This window comes from Seriola dumerili, unplaced genomic scaffold (genome assembly GCF_002260705.1).
Source record: "Seriola dumerili isolate Sdu_G_001 unplaced genomic scaffold, Sdu_1.0 BDQW01000189.1, whole genome shotgun sequence".
In the NCBI taxonomy this organism is placed as follows: Eukaryota; Metazoa; Chordata; class Actinopteri; order Carangiformes; family Carangidae; genus Seriola; species Seriola dumerili.
In genome coordinates this window covers 2,069,191-2,084,949 of record NW_019174444.1, presented here as the reverse complement: position 1 = coordinate 2,084,949, position 15,759 = coordinate 2,069,191, and the positions used below count along the sequence as shown (strand labels likewise).

The window sequence follows — 15,759 nt, the reverse complement described above, 5'->3', positions numbered from 1 at the left end:
CTCAACATGACAGCCTGCAGATGTGACTCGCCCTTCTGCTCGGTGGACAAAGTCAACAGAATCCAGGGGTTGGATCCAGTACTTACATCAGATACTGTGGTGATATCACAGTGAGGTGATACCAGTTTACTGCTTGATTAAAAGCACACAATAAGCAGTGAAATGTACTCATTCTCTGAAGCAAAAGTCCTCATAGTGGAGAAGAGTTTGGTATCACTGTTTGGACTTTTTCTTCTTTGATTGTTGAGACACCACAAAAGAAGAAAGAAGGAAGAGAAGAAAAAGGGGTTTTTCCTTTTCTATGGATTTTTTTTTGACCACTTGTGTTGAAGCATCCTCACACCTTCATTGATCTTATTGATTGGTCTGTCTACAGATGTACAGAAATAATGATGCAGATCTGAGCTTGACGAGCTGAGTCTCAGTTGTCCCAACAGGGCCACTGTAGTTCAGAATAATCATTGGCCCGTTTCCCTCCAACTTGAAAAGCTGAAAACGTCACCAAAACTGGAACTAGTCAAGTACTGGAGTAATGAATCTGTATTTAGGGACAGAATGGAGTTGGACCATCGCCAGAGGTCAGAAACAACAACAGCAGCTCAGGGAGAAGTTGGCAAGGACCTGAAACTTTGTAGGTTTGTAGACGTTTGATGCCAAACTGCATCTTCTGGGTTCACAAGGTCACAGCTGTGAGGGAACTATTGAGAAAATGGATTTAATTACTGCTCATTTTGGCAGGATCCATGAAGTGAAAGTGTTCAAGTAAATGGAAACATATAATTTTATCCATTTCCAAAATATTTACACAGTGTGACTCTACTTCGAAGCCGACCTTCATCTCAGGCTGTTGCTCTGCCTTGTCAACAAAAAAAATTCATTCACGTCAGAGGATTTTAGTGAAAATAAAGCACCACCAGTTGTGGCTTTGTGTTTGTGTAGATCTTGTTATTCAGGAGCAAATGTTTTTGCCGATAACTCCGGCGTCCGTCCTTAAATCTTAATAAAGGCCATGCAAATTTAATCCATGTAAACAGGGCCAGGTGAGTGGACTGGGGGGGATGACTTATTCATGGAGGCCTATCTGACCAAGACCTGCTGGCGGGGGGGTGGGGAGGGTTGGGGGTGGGGGTGTAATGTGTGTCCAACCGCTCATCAGGCTGATCGCGTGTGAATGTCACCATGCCCAGATGCTGATCTACACCACTGAGGATTACAGGTAGTGGAGCCAACATGAAGACATACAGTAGGAGGCAGTGATGGGGGGTGGGGGGGGGGGTGGACAGTAGGTGCTGATGGCCGTCTGAGACGTGGACAAGAAATCATGAGCTGTTTTCTGTCAAGGACAACACAGGTAGGTAGATTCCTCTGATCACTTTCTCCTCTGTGTTTATCAGTTAAATGACCAGTCAGCAACAGGGGGCGTTCGTACCCGTGCACGAGACAAAGGACAGAAGAAGAAGAGTAAATCTGGCACATGCTAATGGACAGTGCAAATTAAATGGTTTAAAGGAAGGAGAAGGAGCAGTCTACCCTTCCGTCGCCACCAGACCGTGTAGAGTTTTGAATAGGATTGATTGGGAGCGCAGACGAGAGACAGGCAACAACGTTAAGCCGAGTGCATGCAGGAACATCTATCAGCAGCGGCGGCGTGATGGCGGCAGCATATACTAATCACATTGTCAAGAAGGAGAGATGGCCGAGGAAGAGCCAAAGAGGAAAAACAGAAAAAGAAGTGCTATGATCAGACAAGAGCAAAGAGCTGCGTTACCATCGTTGAGGCTTTCTAACGGTGGAACCTGCGCGATAGGACTGGGGAGAAATTCAGGCCTGGACTTACTGAGACTGTTCTGCACCCTGAACAACAGGCACATGGAGAGGGCTGGTAAAGAGACCTGCTGTTCTTCTTCCTGTTGATAATGTGTTAGTTCATAACGTATGTAACAGAGAGCGTCAGAGAGTCATTCACAATGCTGCACTCATTAGTTCAGATGAAAAGTGACAGAATCAGAATAAAGAATAGAAAGGTAAGGGTGAGAGAGTTTCAAACCCTCGCTCCTCTCTCACCTCCAAACAGCTGACCAATCACTGTGTGAGGTGTGTGAGAATATCACTCAAGATTTTCAGTTCACTTTTATTTGTATAGTGGCAAATCACAACATATACATTATCTCACTGTATTTTACAGGATAAGATCAGAACCTTACAATATTATAGAGAGAAAACCAACAGTTCCCACAATGAACAGCACTTGGTGACAGTGGAGAGGAAAAACTCACTTTATAAGGAAGAAACCTCCAACAGAACCGGAGTCAGGGTGGAGGAGCCGTCTGCCTCGACTGGGTGGGTAGAGAGGAGAAAGAGAAGGGGAGGAGAACGGCAAATGGACTGCACTTATAAAGCACTTCTCTAGTCTTATCGAAGCGCTTAACAATGGAAGCCACATTCACCCAGTCACACACACACTCATACAGTGCTTTTCTACCATACACACACGTTCAGACACCGATTAAACATCAGGGGGAATTTGGGGTTCAGTGTCTTGCATAAGGACACTTCAAAACGAAGACCGGTGGAGCCGAGAATCGAACAACCGACCTTCCAATTAGTGGACGACCTGCTCTCCTGGAGAAAGAGAAAGAGATCAAACATCTGTCCCTCCTTATATATGTGCTAGATGTTAGGAAAACTGAAAAAACATCATTCTAGAGAATGGTAGGGACATGTAGTGAACAGAAGTGTTTGACTCTCAGATTTTAAAGGCAATATGAAAACAGAGAGCAGCACTTGACTAAAGACGAACTAAGAACGGACGAGAACCTGCATCAGCTCGTAGCCTGGAGCAAAGGAAGTAAACCCAGAAACAGTGAGCCAGAACTGAACAATAATGCTTATAACAACAGCTACGACTACCACAACAACAGCAGCAGCAGCAGTGAAGGTAGAGAAACTGTATTAGAGAAACAACCGCGACACAGGAGGAGTAGAACAGCTGGCCCCAAACTGCCAACATCTCTCACCACAAAAAACACCTCGAAATGAAAAGGCAACATGTCAGACAAGTAGCTCCTCTCTTTCACCCGCTCCCTTTAGTTCCTCTCTCTTCTGTTTCCACCTCCTTTGCTTCTCCTCACCGTCTCCTCTGTGACGGCGCACACCGCTCTGTCACCGAGCGGGGGGCTGCCATGACAGCTTCAGCACTCTGTCTCCATCTCCTCCGCACCGCGCCGGCGCTGAGTCTGCACTCCTTCGCCACAAAACACTTCTTCATTCTGTTTATTTCTCCTCGTCTTTCTCTTCCCCGCAGAGCCATTCCTCTGCTCGCTATTAAACGGGCTAAATGAGGACATGCTTTTTATAAGGAGGCGAGCTTTGAGTGTACCCCAGTTTAAGTTACATGTCAAGAAGAAAGAGGACGTCGTACCGTCGCTTCCTGTTGCTTTGACAGTCTCTGTCACACGGTGTAATTGAATTTAGACGCTTTCTCCCTCCCTCCCTCTCTCCCTCTCTTTCTGATATTCTTATTCTACATTTAATTGAGAAAAACTTTTGGCAGTTACATGCAGCAAACTTCTAGCAACACATGCAGAACTCTAGTCACCAGGAAACAACACCATTGGACATTGTGTTTAAACGGTTAAACCAAACCACGTCTCTGGCAACAACCTCTTGCTGGGTTATCTTTTTTCCTCAGATAGGTCTGCAGTGTTTGTGGAAAGCTGTCCCATTGGCTGGAGAAACAGCTGATCAATCACTGGTTTGTAGATGGGATAAAAGATGTGGGGGTGACAGGAAGTGACATCAGGTTTCTGGCTCTGTAGCTTTGGAAAAATGAGCACAGAGCTGGTTGCGAGTGTAGATGAGGCTCAGCTTTACAGGACCACAAACATTAAAATAACTGCTCCCAACAACTGTCACTGCAGCCTCTGTGTCGACTGAAATATCATGAACACAACACAAACAAATGCAAATCAACAAATTGATGCTTACTGTGTCTGGTTTGTCTTGAAAATGCAATATTTTATTGATATCGTGGTCAGATCTTATTCTGAAAGAGTCTGTCTACATTCACCTTAAGGCCTCTTGCATAGGACGAGTCCACACTCTTGACTATGTCGCCTCCTGCTCGACAAACACGACAAAACACAGTTAAGAAACGTTATGCACTGATACACTGTCAGTCCTGTTAGATGTGCATCAGTCCGGACAGTGTGTGTCTGCCTCTGGGTCCAGGTCCTCGGTGTGAGCGTCAGGCTCAGTGACACCTCAGTCACTTCGGCTCTGCGACCGCACCATCGAGTGCCTGCGCGGCATTTTGCGGGTGCGGAGGGTGACAGGGTGCGCGACGGTGGGCGGCGTCCTCCATGTCATCTGTCCGAGAGTCTGTTTGGCAACAAGCAAACACAGATCCGCCCTCAGGACGAAGAGGGATCACTCGGAGAGGCAAATGGCTCATGTGATGGGACTGTGTTCAAAGTCTGGGTTTAAAGTCTGGTCCGGCTTCATGTGGTTTGACAGCGACACACAGTCCTGGTGGGAGCGAATGATGGAGGTTGATGTAAGAGTCCAACAAGTGTTTAGTTCAGTGGAAATCCTCACTAAGGCTGGAAAACATCTCTATGGATCTGCAGAGAGAGGGGTGTTATGGGTAATGGCTTGTAGAAATCTCAGAAACGAGTGAGTGACTGATTTAAATTCTATCGTTAGGCAGGTTCACAATTTAAAAGGAAAAAAAAATGAAGAAATTGAACTAGAAAATGTGTACATGTGTAAAGGAAACAGCAAATGTCTCCAAGCGTACGGTCTGAGCGCTCCACACACTGCAACTGAAGAAAACACGAGACAAAACATGAACAAATTCAGAAAACATCATCAATTTGACAACACACGTGCTGCAAATACTCACAACACAACAAAGGTGTTTTCCAGGGGACACAAAAAAGGCCCCTGACTTTGTCTCTCTCCCACTGTCTCGAAAAGAGTTTTAAAAACTAGGATGCACTTGCATGGATGTATTGATACAGGTATTATGATGCATCCACGCACACAATGCTTTTAACTTNCCCACTGTCTCGAAAAGAGTTTTAAAAACTAGGATGCACTAGGATGAGCCACAAGCCGGGTTCATCACTTCTTCGTGTCCCCTGGAAACACTTCCGTTGTGTGCGAAATCGATGCAGATGTTTTCCACTAACCATCTTGATACGCTCTGCTCTTTCATTGGTCAACCTAGCGTAAGCAGCGGTGGTGGGCGGGGCACAAGGCCTGATCCAGAGTCTGTACACTTAAAAAGAGCAAGATAACTTGTTAGAGATAAGATAACTAGTTGCCATTTTTAAGTTGGAACGACTTCATAAAATGAAGTCAACACAACTAAGTTTAAGTAAACTTAACAAGTGGATATGAAGTCAACATAACTTAAAACTAATAGTTATATACTTTGTTTTTTCAAGGTTTCCTAGATGAACTTGTCACATTTTACAGTGTAGATGAGCTTCCAGTCCCAGTTTTGCTTTTTTTCCACCTTTTATGTGGGAAAATCATGTTAAACTAAATATTGATCAGTTTAAAACATGTCTAGAGAGAAACTTTAAGCCCACCTATCCATGCTGATGGTGACTTCTGATTCATTTTTACAAAAGAAAATGCCATATTGTAAGTCAAGCGAAACCATGACACCATTAATATAATTTATCCTGATCTTAAAATCGGAAACATCAAGTTTCACTTCAGATTTGTCGTCAAGCTACAAAAAAAAACAAAATACAAATGTGCGTTATTGTGGATTATGTATGAACTGGAGACTGAAGGGACGTCAGTGCACTGTGTCTTTGACGTTGTGAGTGTATGTGTGTGTGTGTGTGTGTGTGTGTGTGTGTCTGTGCTTGGCGCAGGAAGTGAGTCTGTGGTGTGGCTGCAGGCCAGGCTGAGTGGAATAATTGATTGCCGATTGACCCTCCACTGCCACTGAGGACAGTCCTCTCCACTGCATTACAGCACAGACTCATCTGGTCAACGGCATGTGTGTGCACCTTCACATACTGTATATGTGTGTATGTGTGTGTGTGTGTGTGTGTGGGTGTGTGTGTGTCATCGCTGTGACCACAAACCACAGCCGCAGACCAACTCTACTATTATGAAAACAAAAAGGCCTGAATGACCCATGACACACACAAAAAATGAATGAAGGTTGAGAAATAATGACTGGTCGATTCAGACAGAAATGCTGAATCACACACACACACACACACACAAACACACACTGAGAGAGATGGGGAAGTGAAACATGAAGGGAAGTGATAGTGGTGGTTTGGGGATTCAGCAGGAACTCGACCCCTCGTTAAAAGGTCGACTCAGTAAATCGTCCCGTGACCACCGTCAACAGCAAATAAAATAACATGAAGGAAATTCTCTTTAACTGAATTACCGGCAACAAATAATGAGCTGAAACTGCTATTGAGCAGAAACGAGATATAAAAAACACAAAAACTATCTGCAGCACAATAAATACAGAAGTGTAACACCAGTTATTGTGATATCGTAAATGACTGTGATAACAGTTCTTCAGTTTAGAGGAGAATATGTGGAGTAATTTTCTCTTTCTGGTGCATTTTAAAGGCTTTATTTTCCACTTTCTGGTGAATCGCAGCCTATTTTCTCTGATCCCTCCTCCTGCTTGTTTAGAGATCAGCACATCATCCCTCCGCTCTCATTTATTTGTTTGTTTGTTTGCCAGTTAGCTTTGTTTATTACTGTATTTTCAAAGCACGGGACAAGGTTAGATTTGCTGTTTGGGCATATTTTCTCCTGTGATAGCATGTTTGAATTTGTCTACTCAGCATGCAGCGTGTCAGTGTGTGTGTGTGTGTGTGTGTGTGTGTGAGGGAGACAGCGTGGAGCTGGTGGAGGCAGGGCACATGCTCAGGGGTCGCAGCAGCAGTACGGTGCTACCGGTGCCAAATTGCTTTCCTGGGTGAGTCGGGCTGGGGGACCAGATCAGGACTAGCCTGGTCTCTCCTGCTCTGTGGGGGGGGGGGGGGGGGGGGGGGGCCCGGGGGGGGGGACTAACTCAATCATCAGATCAGGAGTAATAATTATTAATACCCTGTGAGTGTTAACAGCACGCAGGTGATTTATCAAAAATGTCAATTACATTTTGCGCAGGGTGACAACTTTTTAAAGCTGGACCGGTCCCCCCCGGGACCAGGTCTAACCGGAGCATGAGAAAACCTCCACTGTTGGAGCCGAGTGGGTGTGTGCTAAATGAAAAGGCCTGAATGGCTCCTGGGAGGATGTTATTAATACAGCAACCACTTCAAAATAAAATCTGTCTCTTTCATTTCCTGAGACATCACAGGTGATTTTCAGTCAGACAGTTCTTGTAATAAAGACTGAAACAGAACAAAAACCATGGATAGTTTTAACCTTTTGATGACTCTAGGGAAAAAAATATTCTGTTAGCTCCCTGGTAACCACCATAGAAGAAGAGTAAAGGCAGTTGGGAAACAGCATCAATGAAAAAAAGCAACGCTCAAAATCACAAACTTATTTAAATCAGTGATGTTTTGATCCCAGTCACTACTACACACTGTCTGTACCGGATGACTCATACATACAGAACTTGAATGTCTTTTTACAGAGAACAAAGTCTGTGGGTTTTTGTCCGAGAGGAATGATTACAGCGACGTTATCAACACACACACGACAACCATTCAACCATTCAACCGTCTGTTAACGTCTCAAAACTATCAATAAATGTTCGTCATCATTTACATCTGTTATTGGTTTAGAGATGTTCATCAGCCCGCCTGTCCTCACAGTCTGAGCCTCTCCTCTGATTGGCTGACTGTTTTCTGAGTGATCCAATAAAAATACAGCAGATTTCAGGTGAGAGCAGTGACTGCTTTGTTGTGACATCACAAAGTTCCACAAGTCCTGATGGCTGGTTTTAAAGCTCAGTTAGGGCCACCAGGGGCAGTTGCTCACTTTTGTAATCCAGCTTTGACGACAACAAAAACAACAACAGGTGAAGGAGGTGGAGGCCGAGGTCGTTATCAGTCTTATTAAAAGGATGTGAATCCATCAGCAGCATGTGGCTTCCACACTGTTTGTCTGGACTCTGTTTATAATGTGTGTGTGTGTGTGTGTGTGTGTGTGTGTAGGTGGGTATACTGTAGGTAAGCTGAGCCGAAGAGACGCTGACTGTGTTGAATCTCAGCAGCAGCAGTTCCAGACGCCAGAGACACACTGCGCCTCTCTCCACCTCCCTCTCTCTCTAAACGTTATCCTCTCTCCCTCTCTCCCTCTCTCTCTCTCTCTCTCTCTCTCACTCGCTGCTTCACTTGTTTTGTTTCTCAGATGCGGCTCGGATGGACACTGCCCTGATTTATGGAAAGAAAAGCCCACAGTGTAGTCATGGTGATCTCACTCTCTGCCTCACACACACACACACACACACACACACACACACACACACACACACACACACACACACACACACACAGGCTACATGCGTGCTCCTTCATTCCACTGCATACCACCATAATCTTTATGTGTGTGTTATAAGGGCGCTCACACACACACACACACACACACACACACACACACACACACTCTCTCTGACTCTCAGTGAGGTGACGGCTGTCACACTGCTCAACGTTTCCTCTGAGTCAGCAAAAACAGGAAGAGGAGGAGAGTGATGGAGAGGCTGAAAGGAGGGAGAGGAGGAGGAAGAGGAGGAGGAGGAGGAAGAGAGAGATATTAAGAGAAAATTAAAATTTGAACTGAGCTGAAAGCTGTGTGTGTTTCCTCCCCCCAAAAAAAGATTTCATCACTCAGCAGTTTGAATCGTTTCTGACGCTGGAGAACAGAAACGTGGAGAGAGATGGTTTCATTCTAACGACAGGAGCAGGGTTTGAAGCTCATGTTTAGAAGCTGGATGTTTATGTCTTACGTTGGTAGCCATGGCTTTATGCAAATCTGTATGTACATGTATGTAATGTACGGTTGACGTGTTGCAAAGAAAGCAACTAGAAAGATGGGAATTTTAAATAATCACACTTTTTTGTAAAGAGGAAATTAAAATGAACCCGTCTCTCTTTTGTCTCCTTCACTGACAAAACACACTCACAAGTCTTGGCACTGTTACAGGACTTCACACACATGAAACATGTCTAAATCCAGATGATCTGACAGCCAGGAGGAGAGAAAACTACAGTTTGACACACCTCGCTTTAAATGTGTGTGTGTGTGTGTGTGTGTGTGTGTGTGTGTGTGTGTGTGTGTGTGTGAGTATGTGTGTGTGTGTGTGACAACCTTGTTTTAGTTCAAATGAAGTCATTCAGAGTTTAAGTTTAAGAGCCACATCATACACACAGCCACACTTCTGCAGACAGTAAACATGCAACCTGCAGCAGCTGCAATGCTGTGCAGAAAACTGACCTCTAACCAGCTACTGGCCTTCACCTGCCTGACTCCGCATCACACACACACACACACACTCTCTCTAGCTCTCTCTCAGTCACACACTCAGTCACAGGGAGTTTGAAGTGAGCCGCCACCCACCGGGCCTGACGGCGGTGTCACATCAGCACCAACGCGGGGTGGCATCTTGTCTCAACCCTCGCTGCTTCCACCCTGAGAGGAGGAGGAGGAGGAGGAGGAGGAGGAGAGAGAGAGAGAGAGAGAGAGACCACTTAATGCAGCTTAGGGCGCATGCACGCGCACACACACACACAGTGGACATCGAGGGTATCATGCAAAGCTGCCCTATGGACACACTCAAAACACAAAGTGAGAAAGAGTTGTTGCTCCTCTACCTCGTTGCTCGGCGGTGGCAGGAGGAGGCAGAGAGCAGGCGGCGTTCATCCATCACCGGCTGATGAGGCGCGCACAGGCCGCGCTGACAGCGGAGGGAAAACGGCGGCTGAGTGTCCGCCTCCGCTGGTGCTCCTCTCCCTCTCTCTCTCTCACACACACACACACACCAACACACACACACAAATCTGGAAATCTGGACTATAATGTTCCCGGAGATCAGAGCAGTCGCTGCCCCAACATCCTGCACTCCACACCGGCTTCATCACACACGGAGTGTCTGGTGCAAAAAAAATCCAAATAACGGGAGTTTAAGTTGACCGCCTCTGACGGCTGAGGACAAATGACACACAATTAATCAAACAATTAAAACCCGGAAACAGAAAACAGAAATGAGCTCAGATAATTCCTTAATTAAGAGTCAAATTGATCTCATATTTTGCGCCTTTACGCATAAAACTAGTAATAAAACGAACAGACTACAGGCCTTCTACTAAATAGAATAATGATAATAATGAAAAAAAATTATGATTTTTTGACACTGCCCTCAACACACTGTCTTTACAACTGTCATCTGTCGTTATTTATTTAACATATTTGCCCTTATTTAAAACTTAATAAATATTTATCTTATTTATTTCTATAAATCCTAAAAAAAAAATAATCTTGAGTTGCAGGTTAAACTCCGTCAAACTCCTTTAATTTTTTCCTTCACAAATATGAACATACATCATTTTATCTATAATACAGTTATGAATAATTGTAGGTTCTTCAATGGGCCCATTTGTGTGAGGTGATTTATTTCATATTTCGTTTTTTTTTTTATCCACCTTCACGAAGCTGCAGCGAAGATCAGCTGTCTTAAAATAACAAACTAAAATTTATGATCCTTATATAAAGTCCTATCTTAAATTATTTAGAGGCAGGAAGCCTTTCTTGTTTTGTTTTCTTTTTCAGAATAAAACGCTCTCTCTCTCTCTGTGTGACAATGACGGCAGCAGCAGTCCGACAGCTTTTGGGACAGAACTTTTTATTAAACATTATGAAAACAAGATTCTCAACAACGTTCCACTTTGTAGGTTTTTCACTTGTTGACACGTTAGGACACGTTCATTGAATAAATATAGAAATTATATGTACAGATATACATTAACAGCACTGTGCAGAAGTTTGCTTTGCTTTTTAATCTCCCTTTATTTCTTCTTTAAATCAAATTAGGATTTTATTCATTTTTTAGGCTGTAGTTGCTTTAGGAAAAATTACTTAAAATTTGAGGTTTTATTAAACCAGGAAACTGAAATTAAGACAGAGAAACAGAATCTGTTGTTCGCCTACATTTTTAAAAATATATTTTTTTATTGGCCGCAAGAATTAAGTTGAATTTTTGATCACATGAAACGATTAATAATAATAATCATAATAATAATAATAATAATCTCAAATGTATTTAGCATCCTTTCCTGGTTGGTTTTTCTCGGTGCGTTTTGATCTACATTGACTATTTCCATGTCTCTGTTCCTGCACGTTTCGCCATCCAACAGGTAGCCTCCGTATAAAGGCTGAGCATCGGACACTTCTGCACAATATTGCACATATATCTAGGCAGCAGAAAACACACGAACCAGGGATTTCTTGTTGACAGAATAATGCATCGAGTTACTCCAAGAGCATGTGAGCTCTCTTTTTTCAAAAAAAAACAATCAAGCATCCTCCATATCAGACACAAGATCTTGTTAAGACACCGGGCTGCAGAGTAAACCCGCAGGCCCCAGAAATTTCTACAAATATTTAAAGTAAATAAAAAAAAAAAAAAAAAAAAAAAAAAAAAGAATCATTAAACTTAGTCTTTTTAATCATCAGGTTGGTGCATAGAGTTTTAGCAGCGAATGCAGTCCTTGTCCATCTAATAAACGAGGATTCTCCCTCATCAAATTTACATCCAGGTTTCTTAACAGATCAAAGGTCCTACGAGTTAGAAAACAAAAGGTTTGTCCAGTTTGATCTCTTCTTAGTGCAGTATAGGCTTGCCTTTGACATTACACATGTTCAGTAGGAGGAGGAGGAGGAGGATACCATAGACAATTTGCATGCTGTAACATACAAACATTTTTGTATTAAGACATTTTTCGAATAATCCAAGCAACAAAAAGCAGTTTTCTTTAAAAAGAGAGAAGGTTAAAATAACACAGTTAACTGTTTCGTTTTTTCTCTACACATTATGTACAGGTGGAAATAAATACAAGTCTAAAATCTGGCTCAGTTAATCTCTTTTTGTTCGTTTTTCTTTTCTTTTTAAAACAATAGAAAAAATTGATTGAAAATAGCAGTTAAAGACGCATCCATGTTTTTTTTTGTTTGTTTTTTTTTTCGCAGTATAGCAGATTGTTTTGCATTTCAGTCCGCAGTCCTTGCACCTCTCAGGGGGTGGTGGGGTGGTGGGGTGGGGGTGGAGGGTTTATGGACGGTGGGAACATTTTGTGGCTATTTTGCATAACCCAGACCTTACTAATGGCGGAGGAAGGAGCGTTAGAGGAGGAGAGAACCGTGGGCCATGCTTTCCATACATGTGGAAGGATTCTGGGAGATGACTTGGGGAGTGGAAGTGGGAGGGGAGGGGAGGGGAGGGGGGGTTACCATACATGTCCTGCATGCAGGGTTGCAAATAGGGATAGGAAACTATAGACTTGCAATATTGAAAAGTCGCTTCTCCCCTCTCTTTGACACAAACAGTCAGTGGAACTCCCTACAGTCAGAGGAGAGGTGGTGTATTGCTTTTTCTGCTTCTATTTCAGTCCAATCTTTAAAAAAAAAAAAAAAACATTCTACCCCCCCCCCCCCAAAAGTTTTAAGACAAAATCATCTCTCTCTGAATTAAGACAGTCATGTTGGTTCAGTAAGACTTCTGACCAGAGAAAAGTCTACAGGCTAAGTGATCCCATGTGTCCACATCACTACATGACAGCTCGTTGGAGACGTACACAAATTGAGCCAAAACATCTTTAAGACTTAAAACGCGCACACGGATTATTGTTGTGCGCATCTGATAAGATGTTGTGTTTAAAGTCTTTTTCTGTGGAGGGAAAAACTGTAAACAAAATACAAACGCAGAAAAATATAAATTAATGTAACAAGGATGTTCGGGCGGGGGGGTTTGTAATTCAGTCTATGCTACAAATCATCAGTCTCTCACATGAAGAACTCGGTGTTGGCCTGTTTCCCGGACGGATCTCTCGTGTTCGCGGGTCCACCGGCATTGTAGGTCCGGCTGGCCAGCTTCTCGTACTTCTCTTTATAAAGATCCCGCTCCTTGACAAGGCGCGCGACGTCCTGCTTCAGCTGCTCCACCTGGTTCTGCAGGGTGCACTTCTCGGTCTCCAGCATGTGCCTCTGCTGGACGCGCTTGAAGCGGCAGGACTGCGCGTAGCCCCGGTTCTTCAGGGTGCGCCTCTTCTGCTTCAGGCGGATCACCTCCTCCTTGCTGAAGCCCCGCAGCTGCCGGTTCAGCTCCCGCACCGTCATGCTGACCAGCTGCTCGTCCGAGAAGCGGTCCTCCAGGCGGGCGTGGTGGCCGTGGTGGTGGTGATGGTGGTGGTGATGGGCCTGGTGATGGTGGGCAGCCGAGGCCGTGGACAGGTCCTCCCCGACGTACTGCTGCCCGCGGAAGCCCTCGTAGGCCTGGTGGTGGTGGTGATGGTGGTGCGCGTTGCCGATGAGGGCCTCCACCGCGTCCTCCGGGGTCAGGTTGAGCGCCTCGGGGTTGATGTGGTGCTGGTAGCTGGGGATCCAGTACAGGTCCTCCAGCTGAGGCTTGCCCGCGTTGCTGTGATTGTTGTTGCCGCTGCTGTTGTTGCTGCTGCCGCTGCTGTTGACCCCGCTGGCGAGGCTCTGGTTCGGCTGTGCGCCCGGGCTCGGGGCGCAGAAGCTGGGCGAGGAAGGCACGGAGGAGCAGGGTGTGCTGATCGGGGTGGAGGAGAGGGAGCCGGACGGGAGGCGGTGGCAGTAGCGGTCGGCCTCCGGCGGCTCCTTCTTCACCTCAAACTTCATCAGGTCAAAGTCGTTGACGTACTCGATGGCCAGAGGGCTGTTGGGCAGCTCTGCGCTCATGGCGAGGTCGGTGGCCATGTCAGTCCATGCGACGACTCCTGCCCTCACAGCCAAACCGACGGCGGGCAGCCCTCTCGGATACAGATTGCGGAGAGGAATAAAAGCCTGTATGGTGTATATATAGACACTTGCACACGCCCGGTGTGTGGGGCTGCTGCAGGGCCGGAGGGTGGGTGGAGAAACTTATTAAGGCTGCTCGTCCCTAAGACAACTTCTATATATAGTGGCGTGAATATACGTATGCATGTAAATGAACTTGTACACCTGCCAGTTTGCCTCCGCTCGCTGCTCTTGTTGACAACTTATCCCAGGTCAAATGCACGCTTTAATACCAGGAGCCCCCGGGGCGGCTGAAACTCGAGCCCGGTGAATTTGGAGACACCGACCTGTCTTGTCCTCGCTTCACCTCTGGAGTCCACTTGCCTCCTTGTGATTTACTGTCCTCGGTTTCTACTCGATCAAGTAACACGAAAAAGATTCTCTGCGTCTCCTCCGCTCGGTGCGTTATAAATATTTTCCAAGCATCCTTCTTCTTCTGTTGCTGTTTACAACTTGATCATGAAGAGTCCCGGGCAGCGGACTGAAGTCACTGCAGCATGGCCCGGATTTAAAGTTTCTAACACAGTCACATCAGACAGTGTGTGTGTGTGTGTGTGTGTGTGTGTGTGTATGTGTGACAGTCACAGGACGCCGCGCAGGCGTGCGTAAAAGTGTGCCAAAAAGTCCCAGGAATCCAAACACGGAATGGCACGTGCAGAAGTTTTCAAAGTTCACATGAATCTGAGATGAAATCTTTCAGTTGCAGGTAGTTCTCCTACCTGGAGGGACAGGAGAGTCTGGTTCCCTGTTGTTGTGTTCAGTCCAGATATTTAAATCAAGCAGCGTCTACTTACAGGTTCGGTCCCCTCGGTCCTGTCCCCCCCTCACCGGGGCGCGCTGTTGACCTTACGTGTTGACTGTGTGTGTTATTATGCAAGAGGTGATAAATTCCAGTTGGTTTTTCTCTCTCGCGGCCTTCAGATTGTTTCTAAGCGCTTCTCGGTGCAACCACGTAGTGTCACTGAGGCACTGGCTGGCAATCTGCACTTATAAAGACAGCGTGGCCCCCGACCCTCCCACACAGAGGTGTGACGGGCCAATGGGAGGAGATCACAGCGGTGCATTTGCATTCTCCTATAGCGGGGAGAGAGAGAGCGAGAGCGAGAGAGAGAGAGAGAGAGAGAGACCCTCTGCTCCGGTCGTTCCGAGAGGAGCCGAGCGGGGCCGAAGCAGAAGCGGATCGAGCCTCGCAGAGAGAGAGAGAACAGGTGCAGCAGACCCCCCCCTCTAGTGACCGAGCAGATGCTACTGCACGGAGCAGCGCGGAGTAAGACGAGAGCTCCGGTGGTTTCTCAGAGAAAAAATGTTTACTCGGAAAAGAGAAACACTTTTGAAAAGCGGGCTTCCGTTATGTAAGGAGACTGTTCACGTGTTCAGATTTCACAGAAAAAGAAAACTCACCTCCGCCTTGTTAATTCACGGTAAATGAAAATATCTAGGCTGCACTTTTATAGACTGACTATAGTCAGTCTATTTCAGACTGTGTGCAGTGACCTCACACTGCATCAAACACGTTAAATAGGCTATTTCTAAAATATAAAAGTATTCTCATTTAAATATGTGAGGAAACATGTTGATTGAGTTGATTATGAATCCAGGCTGGATTTCACTATAATGTCGGACTAATAAATGTCATTAAATTTCCTCATTTGGCCCCAAAGACAGAAACTTACCGAGGTTAAAATAAAATCAGGATCAATCATGTTGGGAGACAGAAGGAAGAAAACTCTGGCAGGTGTCACT

At 45.4% G+C, this 15,759-nt stretch overlaps 1 protein-coding gene across 1 annotated transcript; it reads right to left on the bottom strand.

Moving 5' to 3' along the window:
* Positions 1-10,826: 10,826 nt before the first annotated feature.
* On the bottom strand, positions 10,827-14,953 carry mafa (MAF bZIP transcription factor A). The gene has a single exon (XM_022753102.1). It carries the CDS (start codon positions 13,933-13,935, stop codon positions 13,000-13,002), a length of 936 nt encoding a protein of 311 aa, XP_022608823.1. The 5' UTR covers positions 13,936-14,953; the 3' UTR covers positions 10,827-12,999.
* Positions 14,954-15,759: the final 806 nt, after the last annotated feature.

Excerpts from the sequence above, each read along its gene's own strand:
- mafa (XM_022753102.1), bottom strand. The coding sequence starts at position 13,935 with ATGGCCACCGACCTCGCCATGAGCGCAGAGCTGCCCAACAGCCCTCTG.